At 35.2% G+C, this 27,831-nt stretch overlaps 2 protein-coding genes across 2 annotated transcripts; both read right to left on the bottom strand.

The window, feature by feature from the left end:
- Positions 1 to 268: 268 nt before the first annotated feature.
- On the bottom strand, positions 269 to 8,136 carry LOC121787190 (flowering time control protein FPA-like). The gene is made up of 4 exons (XM_042185851.1): positions 7,938 to 8,136; positions 6,911 to 7,222; positions 1,727 to 2,946; positions 269 to 1,575 (listed from the first exon to the last, which is right to left on the bottom strand). Exons 1-4 carry the CDS (start codon positions 7,938 to 7,940, stop codon positions 468 to 470), a joined length of 2,643 nt encoding a protein of 880 aa, XP_042041785.1. The 5' UTR covers positions 7,941 to 8,136; the 3' UTR covers positions 269 to 467.
- Positions 8,137 to 18,685: 10,549 nt separating this feature from the next.
- Positions 18,686 to 21,773, bottom strand: LOC121787750 (probable amino acid permease 7). The gene is made up of 7 exons (XM_042186589.1): positions 21,541 to 21,773; positions 21,103 to 21,339; positions 20,781 to 20,874; positions 20,292 to 20,506; positions 19,985 to 20,118; positions 19,675 to 19,902; positions 18,686 to 19,497 (listed from the first exon to the last, which is right to left on the bottom strand). Exons 1-7 carry the CDS (start codon positions 21,635 to 21,637, stop codon positions 19,096 to 19,098), a joined length of 1,407 nt encoding a protein of 468 aa, XP_042042523.1. The 5' UTR covers positions 21,638 to 21,773; the 3' UTR covers positions 18,686 to 19,095.
- Positions 21,774 to 27,831: the final 6,058 nt, after the last annotated feature.

Genomic DNA, 27,831 nt, shown 5'->3' with positions numbered 1-27,831 from the left:
GTCGGTACACCATACGTAGAAGAATTAAAGAATTGTGGTTTTAAGTTTTATTTGGATAATTTGGTTAATTTATAAAAATATTGGGAGGGCAATAATAAGAATAAAATGGAAAAAAAAAAGAAGCAAAAGTCTCTTATTTTAAAGAATTCGCATGCTCTGATCCTGATCCTATATTCTGAAATGTCTACAAATTTAATCTCAAATTCCAAAAGACCGGTAAATTTAATCATTTTATCAGGAAGATCATCGACTTTAAAAAGGACAATGCTAATAAAAAAGGACAATGCTTAACAAAAAACACACAGCCAACTTCAAGAATGAATGTGTAAGTGCAGATGCCTTTATCCACATATTATTCCATTCTAATCTACAGTTATATAACAATCCATGAAAACTACAAGAGGTAACGCAACGCAGAAAGCCGGTTTTGATAAAAACTCTGGAATGTTACAAACAGTTTCAATCTTTCAGGTACCTTTTCCCTGCTGGATTTGCTGAAGAAGAGCTGCGGCAAGATGCAGCGTGGCTTCCAAACGTTTCTGTGGGTCAGCATCAGGATCATCTTGCTCGGCAGTTTGAAGTTGTTGCTGCTGCTGGTGAGTTAACTGAGCCTCTCGCTGGGATGCAACTAAGTTCGGGGATTGCTGCTGCAACTGCCGCGCTTGATTATGATACTGTGATGGTGGGAATTCAGAGGACATCTGATCATTAGGTAATCCGTAATTTTGGGGCATTCTGTGCAGGTATCCCGGTGGATTGATGTTTCCTCCTGATGGTTTATACTCTCCGGAGCTCGAGTGTCCCTGTTGGCTGAGAAGAGACGACGCCAGCTGAGCGAGTTCCGGTGGGAGACCTGCAACAGGCGATGGTGAAGGGATAGAAGGGTTTTCCTGAATAGGCCACTTTCCATTTCCACCGGTGGGGAGACCGGAGTTAGCAGGTGTATAGCTACTGTGAGTTGCTTCCTGCATTTGTCGAGGAACTGAATAGTAGGGATGGCCCATGGAACTCGTTGGAGGATTGGATGCCTGTGGGGTAATATCTCTAATACTGGAGTTTGAGTTCTGATAATCGTGGGGGGTTGCAGGCTTCCGATCATAATCAGAAGATGAATTCCCCGGAATAGGAGCTACAGTTCCAGGTTTTTCGTATCCAGTAAGAGGTGGAGGAGGCGGCAAGTAAGGCACCGAGGGTGAGACTTGATTCTGGTATACCGAGTCATTCTGAAAAGAGTTGAATGAAGTTTCTCGGTTTTCGTTTGGAGGGAGGGATCCGAAGCTAGAACCAGAAGGATCTATCCTCAAGACAACACCAGAGATGCTCACTTTACCAGGTACTTTCAGAACTTTTTCAGAGAACTCAGAAGGAGGTATGAGAAATAAGGTGTTCCGTTCATCCAATTTCACGACAGCTGCCCGCTGCTTCTCCCCAAGATAGCTCATGAATTCATTGTAATATGAAATGTCGAGATCGTTCGCTGGGGCAAAAAATACAGCCGAAGCACTAGCCGCCTGATAGTAATGCTTTGCAAGCATGTCCAAGCTGGTCCTCGCTGTACAGTCGAGAATTTCAGGCCTGCACCAATCAAGATAATTTAGTAATCTGGTAGCACAAGGTGAAATAGGTAACGAAAAAGGCTATCGCCAATTGACATAAAATTTAATTTCAAGAAATTCTCAGCAGACGCCATATTCTTTTAAAAGGTTTATAATCGGCTACTACTTACAGGACCATGTCCGGCGGTTTACCAACAGGAAAGCAGCGAGCACGGCAAACCATTGTTCCTCCCTTGGCTATCATTCCCTCCCACCTCCACACTTCTTTTGAGGAAGATCCACGTGAGTCAGGAGTCAATTTTCTCCGATCAAGGGGAGGCATCGGCATAGGAGCAACCTGAAAATCGTCATATGGTGCATTCCAATGATCACCCCTTTCCATAAATGGTTGGCCAGTGTTCATCAAATGCTCAGGAATTGATCTATAACCTGAATGTCTGGAATTGTCATCATTATCAAGGAGACCAGACTGGGGAATATTTCGAGAAGGCATTCGTTTTGATTTCTCTAAATCAGATAATGGAAAATCCGGTAGCTCGTTATCAGTAGGAAAGGTAATGGTCTTCGGTTTTTTTGTCCCATGCAAGAGAGAGACATCTTCAGGTAAATCCCATGGATCATCATACATAGGACCTTGATGAGGATAACCTTCAGTAGAGAATTCACGAACACGTACTCTCATGTTCCTTGGAGGGCTATGAGGATGATCATAAATATCTGGGGATAACCCTAGCTCAGACCCTTGACTGCTGAATCTTCTCCGATCATGGATATCATTTCTCCCGGACCACGAATTATTATTCCTTATATTACGATCACGACGATCCATATGTGACACAGAAGGAGATCTGATGCTGGGATCCCCAGATTTATGACCATACTCCCTATCAGCTGGGAAGTAATCAAAATATTCAGTCTGTCCATATTTTACAATGTGAGGTGAAGGAGGAGCATTTGAGTTCCTCTCTCTGTTTGATGGCCCCATCTCATTCTTTGCAAAACATATATGTACACGAGGATTTCCAAATAACTTCCCCTGTAGAGCTTCTTTAGCATTGCAGGCCGCCATCACATCTCTGAATCGAACAAATGCATAAGTGCGGCCTGGAAATGCAGTTATCTTCTCAATGTCACCAAACCGTGAAAAGGCCTTTCTCAAAACAAATTCATCTACTTTTAGTTGGGCAGGAAATCCAATCCACAAGACTTCACTTGGTTCTGCATTTTTGTCACTGGTCTTGGATTTTCTGTGCTGTGATAACTCAGGACTAGAGTAACGCATTCTTGCGTCCCTAGAGGAGAAGGGAGACCCTCGTCCCCTGGGATGTGGATTGTCCCTCAGTTCCCGCTCAGGGTAGTCTGCATCACGTGGTGGAACTAATGATTTTTCCTGCAAATTTGAACTCCATTACAACTATTGAATCACACTTAAAAAGTCAATGCTTCTTCCGCAACCCTAATCTATAATTAAATTGTTCAAGATGCAACTGCGTTAGATGCCTTCCAACCTCTCTCACTCTCTCTCTCGCTCTGTAACAAACACACAAACACATACACATGTTCTAGCCCCCAGGTCAATGTGCACATCATCTTCTCCAATAAGACATATCAGGGTTTACTCTAGAAAAATCAGCAAAGAGATTTTACAGTCTATACATTTGAGAGTTGAGAGAAACACAAATTGGGTAAGTACTGAAAAGAAAAGCCCGCCTTCCTATTATCCATATCATTTGGGGACCAGAGAAGCAGTGCCTAAATTCTAAGAAAGAAATTTCATTTCACCTTGAAACCTTTCCAAATAAAAAAAAAGTAGATAATAAATCAAAATGCTGAGAAACACAAAAGAGAGGAAAAGGTCACTTATACGAACAAACAGAGGATTCACATAGTTTCAGCATAATAGCAACATATAAGCCTTGAAGCAGTAGTTTGATATTGAGTTTTGCAACCACAAGCAACAGAGGATTTCACATTGTTTCAATCACTTGATGGGATGAGCTGAGATATAGGAAAAATCCCTCGAAAGAAATAAAATGGATACACTAAATTTGTACATACATGTGTGAGTGTGTGCGGAAAGTTATCTGCCGAGGGTACCAACAAAAAATTCCTGTATACAGCATCTAAACAGGGAGATGCATCCAGCAAAATCTCAAGTGAACAAAAAGATTGAACCAGAGTAACTCACAAAGATCTCCAACTTCTGAGGTCTAAAAGAGTTAACAAAAGAATTCATTTCTGGGTCACCAATGGTTTTGCTCCTTAACACCAGCATTCAGAATACTAAGCGATGGCCTGAGCACAATGCCTAGCCCTAAAACAATCTTCTGACTACCTTAACTGACATTCCTAATAATTAAAAATCTTCAAATAATGTCTCACCTAACCATAATTCACACGTGCTTAAAGTTCCATGAGTTGCACATAAGCAGAAATTATAAGGAACTCAAAAACCTAGAGTCACCTAGCCTTCATTAAAAAACATGGAAGCAAGTGCAGACCTCAGCCTATACATCAGTCCATGGTTTCAGACTGGATTATCCCTTTATATACAGATATTGGCCTATATAAGATAAGAAAATCATAAGTACCCTTGGAAAGGTTTTGTTGAGGAGTGTCTAGCAGATATACATCTGTTTCCTTAGGTTTTCTTGATAAATGACTAGCTGCAGCTATTATATATCCAAGAACTAAGTGTCAATGCAGCAATCAATTTCACCATTATCGTCACAGCTGAATATTAATGCTGACAAAAGATTTCAACAGAAATCGGAAGGGACATATAAAGCATTCTGCTTATCGTCAACAGCAGAGAGAATGACACTACTGCATTCATGTGTTCTTCCGCCTGACAAGCATGTTATTGAACTAAACCCACAATGCTAGCATGTTGGAATAAGTAGTAGGAAAATTTTATCAATCAGAGCATGAATCAGATACATGGGTTTATGGTTAATTCGATTCAAAATTGCATTTTACATTTCATTCATTGACTCCACATGCTTTTCTTTAACGTTTGGCTGTATATGATGTTCTTTCTTTTTGTTGGAGTTGAGATGTTCTAATATGGGGCATGCATTTGATGGTGACTATGCTATAAAGGTACTTTGCTCCCTTGAAACAGAAACTCTTTTGATCCCATCCTGAAGGCTTGATACATATCACACATACGACATCAATGCTATATATCGGGAATGGGCAACCGCGGTGACAGTTTAGACCTTCCCATTTCATTGGAGGAATGGATTTCACCAGACAACCGAACTCTACCATGGATACATGTGGCTCAACACACGACCATATATCTTCGTCTCTCTAAAAACAGAATAGCATAAAAGATACATGGATCATGGGCCAAATATGTTTCATCACTATGAAATGAACAACTTAGATATATCGCATCATTAGAGACATGCAGAATGCTTTCTTCATCTTTATTGTTTTCCACTTTCCTGAGGAAAGTGATTTGAGTTTCTAATGCACTCACTGGCTACCATGTACAAGCTATGGAAAACATAATAACGATATGCTTGGTTTGATGCAATGGAATAGCACATGGCACATGGAAAAATACACGATCAGATATTACTTGCAGTGTTTGGTCAGAGTAACAGTGCCGAACAATAAGTTCAATACGTGAATATACAGTTGTGAGGGTATAAAGTTGTGTATTAGCATTGTGTTGAGATGAGAAGTCCTGCTTGATTTGAAAAGCAAAGTATAAGCCAATAAGAGGTTTGTTTGCTGTAGCAAGTCTAAAGTTAGTTGTGTACATCCACCAAGTTGCAAATGCTGCTTTTTGTAGCAATGTTTTTGATATACTGAGACCACAAAGTGGATACATTTTATGGTTCGGGGAACCGAAACCACAAATTCAGTCATTCTACGCATTTCAACTAATTCCAACTTTTGGAAACATGCCTGGAGATATATGCCTTAGAGGGCCAGCTGATCAATGCTAATCCTACTCATGTGCTGCGAGATCCCAGCAACCAACAAGAATATAAAGTCTGACTTTTCTGGCTACCGGATGCACATATATAAGAAATAGAGCTAGTTGGCCAGCAATAGATATTTTTTATTTAAGCCTTAAATTTTTTTTGGGCATTTCTTCATCATATGAAGAATTTACAAGAGAGGATTTCTTACAAATTATACATGTAACAGTAAAATACACTCAAGAACATCCTAGAGCCTATTTCAGATAACTTTATTCTGCAAGATCCCACAAGTTACTAAGAAAAGACGAGGATGAGGCAAAGTGGTTTCAGGCATTTTCAAGCATAATTTGATGAAGTACAAAATCTAATTTATCTGCCAGCATACGTTCATAAATTACATCATTTATAAATACCATAATCCAACTTATAATTTTTGCTACAAATATATACTTATAGGAAATTTATCTGCTTAATAACTGTCAGATTCGGTGTAATGGACAGGACAGAAGAAGACTTTGCACCAAATATGTCCCTTTTAATCCACTTGGGGGGATTTCTAGACTGATGCGTGCGTGAATAGTTTATCTCCCTCCAAACTCTTAACCAAAATCAACACTACAGTAGAATTATCTTACGTCCTCCTAATCCCTGTTTAGTGCAATCACTAGAAATTATCTGGATTCACATCAATTCCAAACCTATCAAATATAACTTTGCAGTTTTCAAATAGAGAGGTGGTTTGAAAGTGTCTAATCAAACGTGGTCGTGACAAGTTATTGATTTTCTGGTCCATAATGGTGTTTCACCTTTTTCAGTACAACTAAAAATTTTGTTTAGTGAATTAGAGTAATTCACTGTAACTCTTCCACATGTTAAATTGTGGGCTTGGTCAATTGCATCTATGATAAACAGAGCAGTAACAGGTAAAACTTAGGCATGTTTCCACTTCAGAAGACTTGCACAGAGAATCCATATATTGATGGCAAGATCCACGTGTAAAATGGGAGGCACTGAGTCAGCACCTTGGATTGCATTTGATGTAAGATGTTTTTCAAGAGCAAGCAGAACTCGTTCTAAGTAATTGCAAATCAGACTATGGAGCAAAATGAGGATCAGCATCTTAAACAATTAAAAGTGAGCCTAAATAAGTATAAGTGTCTATTTTTCCGGTTCCTTTTGATGTTGGAATGGCAGATAAGAAGAGTGGAATCCTTTGAATAATGAACAGTAACTGATATGCAAAGAATGAGATAGAATTGATTGTGCAATGAGTCGAATCTCCATGTGTGTGTATTTTGGGATCTTCACCAGTATAACAAACACCCTAACTTGAACGGGGGTTAATGAATAGCAGAACAGGAAAGGCATCAATACAGTACCAGAAGAAATAAGACAAAGATTGGCAAAACTAACCGCCTTGGCATACTCAATTCTAAGTGGATTGCCTTTGATACCAAAACCTTGAAGCTCTTTAAAGGCAGCATAGGCATCTTCTTCATTTATATAATTAATAAAAGCATAGCTTCTGCCTGGTTGAAATGCAATGCTCTCAAGCTCTCCAAAGTGTAAAAAGTGATGCGCTACATCACTTTCAGTTAAGTTATGAGGAAGATTTCCAACCCAGAGGTGCCTTGAAGGCGGATTACTCCCCCGACCATGGTAGGATCTATCTTCTGATCTTGAAGGGTAATCACGACGAGGTCTGCCTCTTCCTTCTCTGAAGCTCTATAGAAAACAATCAAAAAATAACATAAATCAACCTAAAAGATGGCCATATAGTTTCCAAACGAACACACCATTAACATAAGTAGGCTATTTACAGAAGTAGGTTAAATAAGGATAGTCCTGCAAATTGGACTCCAACAAAAAATGCAGAAAAAGAATAACAAAAAGGAAACACGCCAAATACAGCAATTTGATTTCAATAAAATAAATATATACAAGCGCATAGTACAAGCAAAGACTACAATGAGGTGAGTAAAATATGACAGCAAACAAAGTAAATAATAAAGGAGGCAATACAGATTTAAACGGAAAACCCTTTCAAAGAAAAGGCATTAGCCAAAACAAATAGGAATTAAAGACAAAGCTCCAAGGAGCACAGGAGCATCCACAAAATATGAAGTTAAGTAGAGCATTTTATGTGTACATTACAGTAGAACCAATATTAACATCCATCAAAGCAAAAAAAAATTAAAATACTAACGAATTTTAGAATGACAACGGATAAATGGAGGTGAAAATTCACTAAACCTAAGACCTGATCGCATAAATATTCAGCCATTCAGGCACTTGAAATTTCCAATAAAACTAAAATCAAGCCAATTCTAAGCAATTGAACATTGGAGAAAGCAGTTTAAGATGTAATTCGATAGATACACATACGGTTCAAAGAAAACAAAAAAAAATAAAGATTAAATAGGAAATTAAGAAGTAGTACCATTCTAGTTTGGTCTACAAACTTCAATCGGAGAGAAGTGTAGAAGACTGACGGTGAATCTGGGAGTAGGTCGCCTCCAAATATATTGGCGGCAGAATCTGTATCAATGATACGCAAGCATCACCGGAATTAGGGCAGAGAGGGGAGAGGGGTAAAATGAATTGGGAATATGTGTGAAGGAGGATAGATGGTTTAATTTCACAATGGGAAAATGCAATAAACTTTTCTCTCTCATTTTCCCACTTTTTTTCAATTAAATTATATAATATGTTAATTGATAAATATCTTCCTGCTGAGGTTGAAAATTCAATACTTCAATATTGTGCAAATGTAAATTGATATATGTATAATATAATTTTATATAATATCATTCGCTAAATTCAAATGAAACTGAATTTTTTTGGAGAAAATAACTTCACTTTGAGTTGAATAGTATAATTTAAAGTTTGAGATTGTGTAAAATTATATTGTTCAATCCAAAAAAAATGTTAATTATCGTTAAAATTGTATCACTTGAAAAAAAAAGAGAGAGGTTGTGAGAGAGAGAAAATAGAGTAGAAATTATAGAAAATGACAAAAAAAAATTCTTTTATGCTCTTTTTAGGATTCAAGGTTTAAAACGGAAATTAAGGACCTTATATGATACTCTAAACAGAGACTTGTAGCGATATATTTCTTGATTCGGGAACCTAAATGTGCAAAGTATGTTTCTAGGGACTAAACTTAAAATTAACTCTTTCATAAAATATTATTCAACTATAATATCTATCAATATCTAAAGTGAGAGTTTTTTGGATGCCTATGTGGCACATTTTTTAGCGGGAAAACAATTTATTGGGCAAACAAAAGGCAAATATTATTGACTAAAAATTGGTCCAATAAAAAAATGGCTTCACTAAGAAGTTTATACAAATGGCTGCAGCTTTGCAGTCAGAGTATAGACGGGATGGAGTACATGACAATCTTGAAGCAAAATCTCTATATATACCAATACAAAACAAATCACAATACTTCAATTCAAATAAGCTCTATTTTGACAGATCTGTGCTAGAAAAAAATAACACAATTGCTCAATGTTTTCTGTCATTTTACTTACCCAAGATAAAATCGGTCGGAGCACACAAGACGGCAGGGAAGGTGAAGCAGGATGGAAAGAACCCGGCGAAGCAAGCGGTGGAGCGACGTGCAGGGCCGTAGGCGCGCGTGGCGGCGCCGCATGCTGGTGGGTATGGCGGCGTGGTGGCGAGGCAAGGCGAGTTCAGCCTCTGGAGAGGGGACAGCGCCGACGGAGGCGATTGCTGCCTCGACGCGACGCTGAGGCTACCGCAGGCGGCGAGGTCGCGACCACCAAGGCGACATCTCAGCCTCATCGGCGACTCAGCCGCGAAACGAAGAGGAACGTCGCTGCCTCAATAAGCCAGACCTTGGTTTTTCCGTTCTAGGACGGAGAAGGAGAGAGATCGACGGACGATTGGCGTTGATTCGCCGGAGACGACGGAGGCAAATGGCGGCGGAAAAACGAAAAAATCGGAGCGAGATTGAGAGAGGGAAACGTTGCCGGTGCATAACGACAGCGGCACCGGCAGAACGCGAGCAAGGATTCGCCGCGACGGGAGAGAGGGCGAGACTAGGGTTGGGGATTTGGGGAAGAATGGAGAGAAGATATGAGGGAGAGAGAGGGGAAGCAGCGACAGATGGGATTTGTTTTTGGCTACTGAATGTTATTGATTTAGGCCATTAAAACTTTATTTTTGGACTATGAATTTTAATTAATTTGGGGCCATGAAATTTAATTCCTTGGACCATGAATTTTAATTGACTTGGGCCATTAAATAATTTCCTTTGGGCGCCTCTGATTTATGTTGGGCATTTTAATACTTGGACCAACAACTAATTAGTTTTGACCTTACTAATTAAATCTCATTTTATATTTAATCCAAGAGAATTAAATTGAGGATGATATCATTATATTTATGTTTTAAAAATTAGGTTTTAATTTTGAACTATTAATTTATTGGACTTTGTATAAATATTTTTTTAATTTAAATTCATCTTTGTAATTAAGTTTATGTATTCTTATTTTGCCTTTTATTTGAGTTAAAATTTGAATTGTGCTAAAGAGTTTAAAATTGAAATAGTGCTAAAGAGTTTAATTTACCTTCTATTAGGGTTAAAATTAAAATTTTATTCATCATTGTAATAATTTCTTCTCTGAATTAATCTATAAACTAAATGGCAACACAAATATATAATTTATTTTTCATGCTATATTTATTTAATTAAAATATTTATTATTTCATCCTCATAAAGAGTTTAATTTGCCTTCTATTTGGCTGTGTCGTATGCAATGACCATTAACAAGAATCAGGGTCAATCACTCTCTCATGTTGGATTATTTTTGAGAAAATCTGTTTTCAATCATGGACAACTGTATGTTGCTATATCAAGAGTCACAAGTCGTGAAGGTTTGAAGATTTTGGTGTGTAAAGATGAAGGCAATGGTGATTCTACTGTTACCATTGTTTATAAAGAAATTTTTCAAAACTTATGAACTATTGTATTGTTGATATTTGCGTAAGTTCCTATTTGTGAATATTTGTATTTTTTTTACATATTTTTTCAAAACTTATGAACTATTGGATTGTTGATATTTGCGTAAGTTCCTATTTGTGAATATTTGTGAGGCGGCGGCCGTGGCGGGAGAGGCGGCGGAACAGACGGGACAACCGCTGAGGCTGTGTGGAAGGAGATCCTGCGAGGAAGAAGGAGCTGTGCTCTGGCCGGAAAGATTATTTCGCCGCCGATTAGAAAGGAGAAAGAGAGAGAGAGAGGAAGAAAGATGGAGGCGTTGGCTGCATTTAGGGTTTTAGGAACATTAACGTACATTGTTTGGACTTTAGTGTAATATTTAGTGGGCTTTTTGGAGTATAATTTTGATTTCATTGTATAAAATTATGCAATTGAGAGTAATCTTTCTTAATTGAATAGAGTTTTAATTTGAGTGTTGTACTCTATTATTATATTTATGCTAAGTTTTAATTTGAAATTTTAATTTATTGGACTTTATATAATATGTATGTTTTTTGAATTAATTTTTTATTTACTCATAGTTCTATTCTTTTTACTTTTCAAAATTTTGAAATTCTCCTATATTTATATTGAATTTAAATGTAGCTAAACTAAATAGTAATTATGAAACACCAATAAATAATGATATAAAGTGAAACTAAATTAATGTCATTATAAAAAACAATATTGCATAACATTAATTGCTGCTGTGTATAATAGTATACAATTTTATATGTAAATATATTAGTTTAAGCAAATATGTTCAAATTACTTATAAATATATATTTATATTCAAGATATATAATTTATAAATATATTTATATTTAAATTACTAAAAGTACACAATTATAATTGAGTTGATTTTAAAAAACAATATTGCATAACATTAATTGTTGCTAAAAAGAGGTGCTACAAAAAATGGTGTCGAGCGTGAGAGAGGAGAAAGAGAGAAGGGACGCCACTACTTTTAGGATGAGGGTTTATTAATTTATGTATTCTATAATTTTTGGGCTTTATTATGGGTATTAATGTACTACTTGGGTATTATATTCAGATTTAAATATATATTTAATACTTAAAGGTTTCAATTTGGGTGTTTTGCTCGATTATGTCTTAAATTAGTAGGTTCTAATTTAGTATACATAATTCTAATTGAGTTTATTTTATTTTATATATTTAAGTAATTACTATGTATTTAGTCTTTGGCCATACATTATAAGTTAAGCCAAGTCATTAAAACCTATAGTGTTAACGATCCATTTGATACTTACTATTATAATATTTGTTGCAATTTAATTATTTTTTTATTGAGACATTTAGTTTTTTTATAAGTTATTATTAAGATAGTATAACTACATAAAATTTCATTATAATTTTATTTTGGATGAAAGAAAAACAAATTCTCTAAACTTGCATTGTACATATATTCAAGAAATGTTAAAATTTTAATTAAGTAAAATGATAGTGTTTGGGTGATGATATTCATAGGATGAGATTGTGACAAAATAATTTGCGTAATGAGATCGGATTGTGGACACTAAAGATAGTATGAAAAGCTACAATTTATTTGATTTTGATTTCTTTTATGAGATAAGATTTTGTTCTTTATAACTTTGATTCCTATTTCTCTTTTATGATTCTTAAAATATTATATTTATGTACATTACTCTCTTCGTTCAATAAAAATATAGGCATATAATATGCTATGGAAATTAAGATAAAATTTGTAAAGTATGAGAGGAGGGGAAGAGTAGTTGGAGTAATGTTTTAATAGTGGTATAAGTTATAAATAACTTGGTGTATATGGGTAATAAATTGGGATAAGTTTCTATAAATGAAAATGACCATATTTTTATGCGACGAACGAAAATGGAAAGTAAATATATTTTTATGAGACGGATAGAGTATTAAAGTTTGATAAAAAAAATCTTAAACTTATCAATGTTGCTCACGATTCTCATCGTTGCAGTATTGGAAACTTTTTTCAAAAAGTTTGAAAAAAAACTACTACTATCTCATACTATCAACCAAGCCATTCAATATTTTCATTTTAAATAATAAAAACTATTACTATGTGCATTTGGTCAATTTAGATACTTTATACTATGATTCTAAATTCTTTTAAAGATCAAACTCTACAACCATTCAATAAGAAGCACCATCTTCTCTAATTTGTTTTCATTTTTTTATTTCTAATTAGCTCTACAAGTTTATTGGTAGTAAGGCTATTCCATTTAAAAAAGTTGCATTGGCCCACCGGATATTTAATTAAAGAAAGAAATAGGGAAAAAACAATGAGAGAAATAAAATTAGAGTACTACGTGTTTAAAATTCTACCATCATATTGCTTTTCATATGATAGTGGTTACGTTTAACCATAGCAACCCCCGTTATGTTATAGTATAACACAGCAGAGGATCCTCCCCATCTTACAAGTGTGTTTTTATTGAAGTGTCTTTGTTATCTATCTCTCATAAAACGTCTATTAAATTTAGATGTTTGTGTAGTATTTTTTATCATTTGTCACTTTGTGTGTATCTGTGCATTTTGTATATGCACTTTATTTTCGTGCATACTAATGTAATTGTTGGGTGTAAGATATAGTTATACATGGTTTATGGTTTTATATATTCACTTTTTCTCCCCTCTTCATACTTTACCTACTTATTCTCTCCATCTCTCTTACCTTGTCAATTTTTCATTAGAACTTGTGCCGTCCACAAAGCTAATATTACTATTTTCTGTGGACAAAGGGAGTATTAATTTATTTATATTTTTATGTATAGAATTCTTTGAAATAACAGTTTATGATTATATGTACATTGAGCAAATGTAAAACAGTCATAAGTATTGAGGGATGCTCATTATTAATACATTTTTCTGTTAGTTTACAACTTTAGTCTTTAGTTCTAGACATCATGTAAACCTTTTTTATAATGTTTTTTATTCGACATTTATTCTTTGTCAGCAAGCATAACTAATTCTTTTTGTTCATTTATTTTAGAGTTCTCTGAAAGTTTTATGGCCCGTGCATAGCACGGGTGGTAAAACTAGTTTATATAAAGAGTGAAATACATATATTAGTCCTTAGTAGAGCTGCCCAAGGTTTATCGAACCGGCGGTTAAAACTGAAACCGTAACCGCCGGTTACGGTTCCAAACCGAAACCACGAGAAATATCCTGAACCGAAACCGTGAATTTTAGAACCGTGGTTCGGTTCAGGTTCCAATTTTTTCGAATCGAAACCGCGACCGAACCGCCGGTTCCGGACGGTTCCGAACCGGCGGTTTCACGGTTCCGAACCGCCAATGCGATGATAAATTTAAACGTAGTTAATCCTTATATTAAAACTATACTCCATTAAATAAAACATTGTTGAATGATCCGATTATTGAGTTTTTTGCTTTTATAAGTAACTTCCATTTTTGGTAATTTGGAAAACATAAGAGAAAAATAATAAATTAAAAATAAACCAAATTATAAGATGGAGTCTATGGAGTATGGACCATTATGGTAATAACTTTATAATACTATTTCCAATTTTATTAATTAACACATTATTTTTACGTATGGAGGAGTATGGATCATTATTAATAAATATTTATCAACATTGTTTGATAAAACTTAGAAGAATTAATTACTTTAAATAAAGCATAATACTATAATTAACATTGGTTAATGATCTGCAGTCTTCAAAATTGATTGTTGAGTCTTCAAGCTCTTTTCAATTTTTTCCTTTTCCCCCATTTCATGTATTTATTTGTTTACGTTTAGATGAGTACGACACTTGTAAATTATATCATTTTGTAATTTGTTTGTAAATTATATCACATTGTAAGTTGTTTGTAAATTTTATCACATTGTAATTTGTATATGTAAATTGTAAATTTGATATCATTTTCATCTTACTCATCTTAATTCAATTTAAAATATTCATTTCCTTGTTCCAATTTATTTTATAATTTCAAACTACATGGCAAACAAAAAAATTAAGGAAAAAAACTGCGAAACCGCAAAATTGAACCTAAATCGCTACGAACCGTCCGAAAACCGGCGGTTCAAAACCGAAACCAAAACCGCCGATTTTCGAACCGAAACCGAAACCGTGAAACAGCCTCACGGTTCGGTTTCGGTTCCATATTTCCCAAAACCGGAATCATCAGTTCCGAACCAAAACCGTCAGTTCATGACTGTGGGCAGGTCTAGTCCTTAGGATTTGGTGTTCTCATACCATAGGCCCCTAGCAAAATATTCATGTATGAGGGTTTTTTTGGTGAAAATGCCCTCTTCCCCTTTCCTAGGCCCATTGAAGGAGTTTTGACCATTCCTAATAAATAATACAACCAAAAACTATCAGCTAAGAGTAATTTGAAGGTATATCAGACTATACCTCGTAAGATGTCTTGCAGTTAATGTCAGTGTGAGGTCCACATTGATCAGATCACAAGTCATGTTCACTGTTTCTACCCAAAACTTCATAGTCAAACCAGCCTGAAAAGACTGGCATCTCGCTCTTTTCAGTAGTGTCTGATTCATGCGTTTTGTCATACCATTCTGTTGTGTTGTATGCCTAATAGTGTGGTGTCGAACAATCTCATCGTTCTTGTAGAACTCATTGAACTCAAACGAACAAAATTCAGACCATTATAAGTTCTTAGTCGCTTGATCTTCTTCCCTATCTAATTTATTATCAAAGTCTTCCACTGTTTAAACCTCTTAAATGCTTCACATTTATGCTTCATCATGTTGGTTTCTGGATTACAAGAGATAAAACCGGACGTAATATAACCCAAAAGAAAGAATATAAAAGGACAAACTGAAACGAAATTACAAAGTAGAAATCGAAACAGTAAACCGTAAAAGAGGAAATAAGCCGAGTCGAGAAGGCCTCTTTCCACAAGACGAGATACGCCCCGGTAGTACTCTCGGATTGGCATGTCGTCCCCAAAAATAAAACGACTTTCGTCTATGATGAAGCAGCACCGCTATCAGCAGAGCTCTGGCGAACTAGATTGATGAGATAGCAGAGCTTTCGACAGAAAAACAATGCAGAGAGGGCAGAGCAGTCATCATTGCGAGGTTGTAACCGCCGAGCGTTACAAACCGTTACGAGAGCTGATCCTGGACAAAAGTATTGGGACGTGTTGCGTCTAGGTTCGTTCACGACATGGACTTCATCCCCATGACCAGGCCCAAAGAACAGTCCAAAGACCACCCAAAGACCAATTTCCTAGATCTAAGTCCAAGGACACGAGCACGAGCTCGCGGCTCGCGGCTCGCAGTGAGGCGGCGGTGTGCACGTGTGGGCTGTACAACCCTTCTTTGTCCACTAGAATTACTACATGAAATAATCATTCTTATTAAATACTTGTTTAATAAGCTTGTTACTTTCAATGTGAGTTAATTAACTCACTTTATTAATCTCATGACTTCTCCCATAGCTCATTTAAATAGCTCGCAATTTTGCGCAACTTTAATCCATTATTTCTCACTCACCAAGAATCGGATTTGAGAAAATGAATATACCACGACCATCTACTCCAAACGTAGATCGACGCTATATCATTTAATTTCACAAAATTAAAGTCTCGTTGGAAATATTATGGGTCAAAGTCCTTTGACCGGGCATACGATTCCAACACATCAGGATCACCCTAGTCACCCTCGAGCATTCATCGATCATGGACACTAAGTACTTGTGACCTCCAATGAATTCAACATGTGAAGGACCCCAACAATCCATGTGATTGTAGCAAAGTGTCACATTGGTCCGATGAGCACCCTTCTTTGGAAACTTGTTGCGATGAAGCTTCCTTAATACACAGTGTGCAGAATTCAAGATTCAGCACCTTATGTCCAAAAAGAAAATCAAGCTTGGATAGAAGTTTCATCCATCGTTCTCCCGTATGACCAAGCCTCATATGCCATAACTTTGTCATATCCTTGGTCGAAATGGCAACCACCTTGCAGACAGAACTGTTGGCCATAGAAATGTTGCTTCAATCTATCTGCTCGTAAGTGGTGAAATACTCTTTATACGTGCATAAAAGGTACGATACTCCTGAATCAAGAATCCACACATCATTAAAGTGTGGCTGTTCATCTGCAACCAAGGCCGGGCTTTCTTCAGAATTTGTATCATCAGCATCTGCCACAGTCGTGGAACGATCAACATCCTCTTTCTTGCCCCATTTCTTCTTCTTCATGTGACAATCAAACTTCTAATGCCCTGGTTCTTTACAATAGTTGCAGATGTCACCGGGCTTAGGACCTTTTGAACCTTTTGAATTCAACTTCTTCTTTCCAGATTTCTTATGTCCCTTGCCCGTAGTAGATAATCCCGATGCCTGATTTTCTATGGCTGAACTAGTTGCCTGTTGCCGCCGATCTTCTCTAATGTGGAGGGCATAGCGAACATCTTCCAGAGACAGTTTCTTTCCCAGTTATAAATTACTCAACAAAGTTTTCATATGACTCAGACAAAGAGACTAGCAGAATTAAATCAACATCCTCATCTTATACTTTAACATCAATATTACGCAAATCTAGAAAAATTTTGTTTTAATTTTCCTGGTGATCTCGAAGGGGCATGCCTTCCTGCATGCGTAATCGGAACAGATGTTGCTTTAGAAGCAACTTATTGGTTAGAGACTTCGTCATGTATAAACTCTCCAACTTCGTCCAGAGGGCAGTAACAGTCTCCTAGTCTCCTGATCAACAACTTCGATGATAACATAGTCAGACAGACACAACATGATTGTCGAGTGTGCCTTTTCATCTAGGGTTAACCACTATTCATCCTTCTCGTATTGCTTTTTTCGTTAGCGGCATCCACAATCTTTGTTGCTTCAGTAGCAATTGCATCTTGATATGCCATAAGCCAAAACTATTTCTCCCGTTGAATTTGTCAACCTTCACGTTCAGATCAGACATCTTTAATCAGTGAAAGAACCCTAACAGTGTGGAATTCAAAACCCTACTCGAAATACAAGGCTCTAGATACCTGTTTGTTGTTATGGAATAGGGTAATTGAGTAATTGAAAACAAACAAAAACGTAAAGAGACACAGATTTACTTGGTTCACAGAGATTTTGTGCCCTACTTCTATATAAATGACGGGACCCAGTTTACTAGCGGTAAACAATGCAGATTCAAGGCATACTAAAACCAACAATAACCCTTTATTTAATGTCATTTGCATTTTATTTGATTTTAGTTAAAAATAATAATGTTTTCGTAAATAAATAATGAGCACTATTGAGCTTGGACATATACGTATTAAAATACTATTAAAATATTTTGATCATGTTGTCGCTCGGATAATAGTTATTCCCTTCGTCCGGTATTAGGAGTCTCGTTTGAGTTCGACACGAGTTTTAAGAAATACAAAAGAAAGTGGGCGAAAAAGGTCGTAGAATGTAGGACCTATTTTTATATGTTAGTTTTATAGTAATAAAATGTGAGGAGAATGGATAGTGGAAAGCGGGGTTAACCTACTATTTATGGTAAAAGTGAACTGAGACTTCTAATAATTGACAAACTAAAATGATCGACCAGGATTCATAATGGCAGACGAAGGGATTTTATTGTTTAAAATAGGTAGTAGTGTAAGATAACAAATCTGATGATAGGAACAATGAGATCTTAATCAATATCGGCGTGGTGAATAAATGATTAATAGCTCATACGCATCATTAGTTGTTGGTGGAATATTCTTGAATTACATTCTAAGAGCATGTGATTTTTCATACATATAAATATGATTTTGAATTTTAACATGTTTTTACATGAAATAGTCCAAACACAAATGGTTATCCCATTTTCGTAAAGTTTGAGGATAACCATAATCATTGATTTTATATACTATGTTGTCCACTTTTGTCATTTCGATCCGTCCACAAAATGTTGTTCACTTTGTTTTTTTTCCATTTTTAATAAATGGTCATCACTTTCCGCTAACTCATTACACTCACATTCTATTATAAAACAAAGATATAAATATGGAACTCACATTCCACTAACTTTTTCCATTCACATTTCTTTACATATCTAAAACCCGCACCGAAACAAATGTGGACAACATTTCGAGAGGGACAGAGTAAATCACAAAAATTTCTCAATGATTACCCTATATTCTTCAACGGCACTACCTAAGATATTTAATTCAACTATCAAACCCATAAATGGAAATATTCAGACAGATATATATCGATTGATATACTCTGTTGATGATCAACAAAACACTTCCCAAACACTACAAAACAGCACATGGAGCAACACAAATTATTTCAGTAATTACAGTCACAAAATATAATTTCAAAGCTCCAATATACAAGAGGTAGTAGTAATAAGTACTCTCTCCGCCCACGTAACCTTACTCATTATTTTTTTGTCACTCGTTTCGAGAAAATGATAATAAATAGTTAAAGTGGAGATAGAGTAAAGTAAAAGAGAGAATAATGTAGAGTAGAGTCTCTGTTACTTTACTCTCTCTCCACCTTAACTTTTTATTATAATTTTTCCAAAGCGAGTGTAAACAAGAAGTGACTCAAGTAACGTGGGACAGAGGGAGTAAGAATCGTGGTGGCACTCATTTTAATTTGTTCGATATAAGGCCTTCTACCGAGCCGATAAACGCGAAAATGGTGCAGAGCAAGCAGAAGATCTTGAATGCTTGGAGAAGTATCCATATACCTGTCCAAGCTCTCACCCTATTCTGCACCAGGTACATTTCCACCGGAAAATATATCACCAACGGCCAGAAATTCAACGCCCCGAGCACTCCCAACACTTGGTTAAAGTAGGGGAAGAGTAGTGCCAGTCCAGTCGTGGCTGCAACGTACACACTTCTGAAGCACAGCCGGAGAAGGTTCAGCTTGAAACTAGGCACCAGCGGGAGCTTCACCGTGTACTCCTTGTGCACGAACCCGCTGTCCGGGTACTTCCTCCCCACCTCTGCTTCAGCTGCTGCAAACAATGGCTGACTGAATATCTGCAAACATATAACCCCTTTGCATATGTAAGAATTTTTTAGTAGCTTTTCTCGAAACAATTTCACGAAGAATTCGATGCATCATACATATGGATGTATGAATACGACATAAACACTGTGCTTCGAATCTTTCGAGTAGCAAATAAACAGTAGAGGGGATTGAGGGATAGGATGTACCTGATAACCTCCCACGAGGTGAAGAACGATACACACGTTAGCAAGGTCAACGAGCCAGTAGGGCTCATAGAATCCGAAGCCTGTCAAAAGATTTCCCGGAGCTTCATCGCCAAAAGCAGCATACCCGAAGCATCCGCAGGTGAGGAAGAAGAAGGACGTGATAAGTATGGCTGAAGATGACGCCCTCTTCATCGTCTTGTTTTCTTCAACAGGTCCCTTAAGAGTGTCCTTCATTTGCAAGTTTGTCTTTTCAGTATTTATGATTTGGATATTTCTCACGAAACAAGCAAGACTGGAAAGGGCGTCTAACCTGAATGTTCAAAAGAATTATGTTGTAGTTAAACGAAAAGGCTATGTCTCCAAATGCTTGTGACGAGAGCCACAGTTTTTGAATTGCATTACTTGCCGTTACACCATGTATATCGCCTTTGATCTGTCCATTTCCTGCATTGATCAAAGCCACCCGTAAAACCGGAGTCCAAAATCTAGATACATCGATTAATGATGAACATGGATGCGAAAAGAAGTTTTAGTGGCTTCCATTGGTGCCATAGATAAACACAAGAAGATTTAAAAAACATGATGTAACAATGCATCAAAATGAATTAAAAGGGTACCTATAACTTTTGCAATACCAAGACCTAGACCGATGAAGGTGTAAGCAAAGGACATGACAGCAGCCATTATCGAGAGCGCCTCCATGTTATGGAAGTCAGGTATCTGAGAGAATACTAGCTGAACGGCTCCGAACAAGAGAATAAACAAACTGTCTCCATATTCACATGGAGCATTGTGCCCCTCTTTGTGGTAACAATTTGATATCATAATAGCCCTGAACCAGCAAAAACTCAGAAACTAAATAAGCCATGCTCATAAAGATAACAAGCAATGATATTCTCGGTGTGATAATTCAGAACTACGGATTCAAAAAGATGTGTAATACATAACTATGTAAGAACACTTGGTGAGCAGTGACACTCAACGATACACAAACCACAAGCGCTAACACTTGCTAAATATAGCACTGAAACCTCATCAATACCGTTAGATGGCAGACTAACGAACAAACTAATATCAAAATCAGATTTAACAGCACTATAAAATACCTCATACTGACTGCAGATGTTATAGTATATGCAATTCCAAATCCAAAATAACTTTCGTGAAGAAATATTCCAATCACCCACATACACTTCTTCCCTGCCACGAATATTTCACTTCAAAACTTTCATTCATCTCAGAAAAACAAGAGAACATAACATGGTCTCTCCAAATCCATCAAATAAACAACTTGGTCAAGAAAAGGAAATGTGAATTTCCCCAATCCTTGCAATTCCTCATTAGCACCACTCTACCATTACTAATCAACATCAATGGCAATTGGAATAGCTCTTGGTAATAACAACGAAAAACGGGATGATAGTATACCTAGATAAGAGCCCACAGCTTCAGCATAGGACTTATTTCTGATGTGGCCCTCCTCAGGATGAGGATATCTATAGCAATCACAAAGAATATTGGAAGAAAAAATAGTGACAATTGCAAACACCACCATACAGAGAGGGCCTGCAATCCACCCCAACTGAGCCACACTCCATGCCAATGACAGCACTCCTGATCCTATCACCCCTGTTATAATATGCGCAATTGCCGTCCAAACAGTCCCTTCACATCCAAAATCACAATATCCATCAACACAAACCCCCAAAATCCAGTCTTTTTTCCAATAAAACTTAAAAAAATCAAAGTAGCAGAAACAACATCATTCAATTTCAAGAAGCTCCCATTTTTCAAGAAACACACACATCATAAAGAGCTCATTTTGTAATAAATTGAGATAATTGAAGGGAATTAAATTGGAGTAACCTGTTCTTTTGACGGAAGCAAGGGAATCTGAAGATGAGGATTCAACATCTCTGAGAAGTGCATTGGATAATTTATCTTTATCTTCAAACTCAACCATTTTTTATGATGAATGGAGATAGATGTCTCTACAAGTTGAAGTTGAGCTTTGCGAAAAGTTGGGAAACAAATAAATTTGCAGATTCTCAAAAAATAGGCTGCGTTTTCGTATGCCGCATACAAATTTGTAACGGGGCATGAAATTTCATTTACGGAAAATATTTATATTTGATAAAAAAACCACTATTTTATTTAGTTGTACATCATAATTAGATGTGTGTTCTAGATATTTCAAAATTTGTCACATCATTTTACAGTAAGTGACCACTTGAGATTATTAGTACTTTCTCCGTTCTACTAGTTTAACATATTTTTTATATATATGAGATTTAAGAAAAATGGCGTTTAGTGAATACATAAATAGGAAATAAAATAGTAGACACAGTATAATATATAGGTTAAAAAAAGAATAGAAAAATTAAACTAAGAGAGATTAGAAATATTGTTATTTACTTCGAAAAAAATGATTCAATAATTGTGAGTTATGCTCCTGCAAGCTGAATTGCTCAAGCTGAAGACCTGAATTGATCAAGTTGAAGACCTGAATTCAACAGGCTGAAGGGCTGAATTGCTCAAGCTGAAAAGAAAGAGTTGTTGGAGACTCAAGGAGAGGATCAAGAAGTAAGCTCGGTGCATGAGTTGAACGTAGCCGTTGGAATAGCGGTTATAACCGAATTTTAGTTTCAAGAAGATTGAGTTGGTTAGCTTTGTATCTCATATATTAGCTCAGCTTGTTCATATAAATGCAGAGAGAGAGAAAAACAAAACACACAAGCATAGAATTAAGGGTTATGAGCTCTTGCTTGTGATTAGTTTAGAGCATTCGATTTGTATGTGTGTGAATCATCTTCTTGAGAGTGTGAATCAATAAACTTCGTTAGTCTTCTCCGTGGATGTAGGCAACCATTGCCGAACCACGTAATCGCTTGAGAGTGCTTTACATTTCTTATTTGTGTGAGTTCAATCGATAAAAAGGTCCTAACAATAATTATAACGAAATTGTTAAAATTTAATTCGACTCAAGCACAATAAAATTGAAAAGGTTATAACTACTATTATTATAGTGATATTTGTGGGATGAATTCGACTGAAATCGAGAACACTCTATCGCAAAATATTTGGACCAATCCTAAAATCAAATTCAATCACGAAAATTGACGGTAGATGATAGAGAGATAGTAAAATGAATTTCGTGTTTCATTTCGTTGTTATTCAATATGGTCCTCATGTTTAAAGTATGTGACAGATGTAGTATTTTTAATAGTTTAGTGCCATCTCATTTCCTACTTACACCTGTAAGAATAAATTAAATCCACCATATCCACAAGATTATAAAGATCAATAAGAAATAGACAGGTGGGTAATAAATAAATGGATTACGTGTATTATTTGAATAAAACACATCATTTCATTTTGAAAGAGTTTTGTTTATATAAAAGGATCGTGGATATATATTAAAGTTCCGTAAAGCAGGCGAAAAAAATGCAAGCTTCATTAACTATATTAGAATAAATGTTGAAAGCAAAATTTGTGACCATGTAATTTGGTATGGATAATTCCAAAATTTGATAAACTTGACCACACCATATTGAACTTACCTGAAAAGTGAATTAGTTGATAAGAGAAATTTTACAATTATTTAATTTTCAAATTTATTATGTGCCTTTGGTGATATTATCTAATCCAACAGAAATTATGTAGTACTAGTTTTTGCTATAATTTCTTCAACTATATAATAATGATTATGCCGATGCTCGCGTCTTTCAGTCCACATAGTGTACGTCAATGTTTTAAAAACCGCACCAACAAGCGAACCGGCGACGTTACTGGTTCACGGTTCAACCGGTCCAACCGGTCGAACCACCGGTCTAACCGTTTTACTATTGCAAATATATAAAAAAATATATTAAATTTAGTAAATGATTTACAATTAATAATATATCACAAAACATTAAACCTTATAGATAATTAGTGATGTATAAATATAAATAATATTAAAATTTAGTAAATATATTCATATATATATATATATATTTAATATTAGTTAGTCTAGATAAAAAATTTAATATTTCATGTATTAAAATAGATATGTTTATATTAATTTAAGAAAATTTATTTCGTAAAATAATATATAATTAAATACGAATTAAGTACTTATTAATTAGTTTAGATAAGATTATTCATTAATGTCAATAGCTAGGGTATATAAATTAAGCATGTAATATAAAAAATTTATTTATAGTAAATAATGAATCTTATATGGTACTAATAATAATATAGGTGGTAAGTAGAGCATCATTAAAATATAAAGGATGATAATTATAAATATTATAATTAACAATTATATTAAAGAATAATAAAATTAAAATGAATTATTAGTTTTGTAGATAAAACTAATAAAATTAGGCAGATTAAAGATTATTTTTAATAACACACAGATCGGATAGTTTAATTTTACCCCATACACTATAATTTTCAGTCATTTTTAAATTTAGTAGTATAGTTTTGCGATTGATAATAAGAGTTTCATTGAGTGACTGAACCATGTCAGAATTTAAAATTATTTTTATATTTAATTTATATTTTTTAGGTATTAAATATTTACTTGAATTGATTCTTCCTAAATGATTAATTGAGTTGATTACTTCTAAACTATATCGTATGCGAATTTTTTAGTTAGTTAGAGTATCTCGGAGGAACAAGGACAAAAATGTATATTGAAAAAATATATTATTTATTTATCTTTTTCAGGAAAGAATTATATTCTTCTAAAAAATAATACACTTCAAAAGAAAAGCGTGTATAAAAAGATACGTTATTTTATAAAATAAAATAGTATAAGATGCATTCCAAAAAATATAAAAGTATAATATATATCTTCTCAAATACTTTCTTCTTGAAGAATGTTTTTCCATGAAAAGAAGCCAAATATGATAGTTATAAGATAATACCTCTTCATCAATGGAGAGGTAAATATACCTCTTTAAAATGAGAAAATGTATAATGCCTTCTCAAATACTTTTTCATTAGAGAATGATTTTTCACGAAAAGAGTAAATATAGTGGTTATAAGACTTACTTCTCCGAATACATCTTCCCTTGGAGATGCTTTTAGAGAGATCACATTTGATCCACATTATATTATTATAATAATTTAGAAATAGTTCTGAAATTAAGGTGAACAGCGAGATATTAAAATTGTAAGCTACTATTTTTTTCCTTAAAATAATTTTTTTAAAATTGTACGAATTTTAATGAATAATTGAAAAAATAAAAGAGATAAGAAAAAATGATTGCGAGAACCGGTGGAGATTCTTAGTCAACAATTCCAACAAACGACATGAAGTGAAGAATAGACTACTATTATGAACTAAAATGAAGTGTAAAATAATACCGAAATAGTCATATTTCTTTTTTTCCGTCCTATACGAATAGTCCATATTCATTTAAGACAACCTTTTTCTCCTTTTCTTTTACTTTATTATTTATGGTCTTCACTATCCACTACACAATTTCAACTATTTTTTCTCATTCTCTCTTACTTTATCAATTATGTATTAAACATCGTGTCCATATTAAATGGCTTATTTCTATGGGACGGAGGGATTAAAAATTTTATTATTCTTTTGATTCATGATAGCACATGTTTCATGTTGCTTTTTAGGTCATCTTTATCTCTTTTAAGGAGATAGTGTTGTTACATTCAGATTTGCACTGTTTTAAGGACATTATTTGATCCGTTTTGAGTGTTAAAGTTGCATTACATGTCTATTATTTGCATATTTTCTATTTTGGTATTTTAACGTGTTTTATGAAAAATGTGCAATATAGAATTGAAAAAGAGCATAAAAAGGGCAAAATTTGGAAGTTGGAGCAGAAGCGCAAACCAACGGCCGCTGGGGCACACCAGCGGTCGCTGAAAACCAATCAAGAGAGCTCGAAAGCTGTCCAGCAAACTGGCCCATCCCAGTGGCAGTTGGGCCTGTTAGCGCGCAATAGTCCTAGTTCATACCCATTTTTCAGTGATTCTGAAGTCTTATCAGATCGTTCTACATACCATTCTCTCCGTCTTCAAAAGAGCTTCGCGATGGTACCTTGAACATCTCAATCGAAGTTCTATGGAGAAAGTTATGGTCATTCTACGAACGTCTCGCAATGTTGTCAAGTGCTGAATTTATGCCGATATTCAAGGAAGGAAAGAAACTATTACCTTGCGAAGTCAAATATTTTCCTTTAACCTATGGAGCACAAAATTTCCAACTTGGAGGACACTTTTGTACCAAGTTTAAACCTTTTTCAAGCCTATATACTCCATAACCTAGTTCATAATATTGACACATTCATAGCCTCCAAATTTGGGGAGCCCTTCTCCTCCAACCCTAATCCTTCATCTATCATTCCATCCACCATTCTTGGAGATTGGAGCAAGGGAATAGAAGACTAAACATTGCACAACAATTCATCCTTGGGTTTTGTTTGCTTTTTCTTTATGTTTTGTACTTTAATTTGTAGTTTTGGTTATTTGTCTATGAGTAGCTAAACTATAAGAATTCGGGATGTGTCAGTAACTTTTATTGGTTTATATAATTCCAGCTTTTGGTATTGGTTTCGTTCCTTACTTTACTTCATGTTTGAGTGACACATTCTATGATGATCTATAGACTTGCAACATAATCGTGAGAGGAGGTTTGCGAGTTAGAAGAGCTTATTTGACGTTATAATTAGCTTCCCTTTAAACGACACTGTTAACTGTGAGAGAGAACATTAGGATTCTTTGGAGCTTTTATGAGTTACAAATCTAGGATTGACGCCCCTAGTGTCTGTGATCTACTTTGTGCCCAGTGGCGGATGCATGATTTTTATACTGGGGGGTCCAAATTTTATTAACGATAGTTGCATATTTTTTAGTGTCAACAATTATAGAAACAACCCGAGACACTATGAAGCTACGAGAGAGATGAATAGTTTGAGATGCATTTTTCTCTTCTTATGTGCTGCTTCGTATTTATCAGTTACATTTTCTCTTCTCCGATACATTTTATATTCCCTCCGTCCATAAAAAACAGTTTCATTTGTGGACAAAAGTAAGAGAGGGGAGAAAAAAATAGATAAAGTAGAAGAGGGAAAATAAAAAAGTAAGAGAGAAGGTGAAAAAGTGGGTAAAACATGAAAAAAAAGTTTTTATTTTTGAAATGAGACTATATTTCATGGATGGAGGAAGTATTTTTATTTGATTTCTACTATGCTTTTACTTTTTTTATTCCAGCCCACGTTTTTTGCTTTGGATTTCTAAGTGAAAAAATTGCTCACAATTAAAAAGATAGAAATAAAAGGGCTCATATTTAAAATTCAACAAGAACGCCAGCACGGGAATGCGAACACACGATCAAGTGGTTACAAGACCAAATCACCAACCAACTAAATTAACTAATTACTTAAAAAATATTTTCTAATTATACACAATGTAGTAGCTATCAAAATGGGTGGGGTTCCAAGGAACCCCCATACCCCACATAGGTCCGCCTCTGTTTGTGCTGCATGGAAAATATTTATGTGACTCGTTCTAGTGAAGTATGAACTGTGCTAGGGTATCATAACTGTGTTTTGTGTAAACCATAATTGTGAAAGCTCTACCATTGGAATTCCACTATTTGCCTGATTTATTTTGTATAATTGCATGTTTTGTTTATTTATTTTTGCCTAGTTAATTATTCCAATCCAAAACTCTTGTTTCTCTAGATAGTATATGACGCTTAGTACATGATAGTCAGTTGTAATTATATTCCTTGTGTTCGATATCCCGATATTGACATTTAGCTATACTATTTCTGCCTTGTATACTTACAAGTAGTTGTAGTGCTAAAAACAAGCACAAACCGATCAATCTAATGTAGTTTGGATAAAAAGCATATGGTCGCAGGAGTGCAAACTGAGCAAAAAGGAGTAGAGCATGCAGAAAAATCACCTAAGCTGACCAAGTAGACACATCTCCAATGGATAGTTGACATTGTATATATGGAGTTGTCATAAAATAAACTTCTATGCCTCAATTAAATTGGGACGAAGGAAGTAGTAGATAGTGAACCAAAAATGATAAACTAAAAGAGAAGTTGAAAAGATTTTAATAAATGGATATGGACTCTTTCTATGGGACAAACGAAAAAAGAAATTCAACCTATTTATATGAGACGGAGTA

This window comes from Salvia splendens, chromosome 22, assembly GCF_004379255.2.
Source record: "Salvia splendens isolate huo1 chromosome 22, SspV2, whole genome shotgun sequence".
NCBI classification, from domain to species: domain Eukaryota; kingdom Viridiplantae; phylum Streptophyta; class Magnoliopsida; order Lamiales; family Lamiaceae; genus Salvia; species Salvia splendens.
This window is presented reverse-complemented; position numbering and strand designations above follow the sequence as displayed.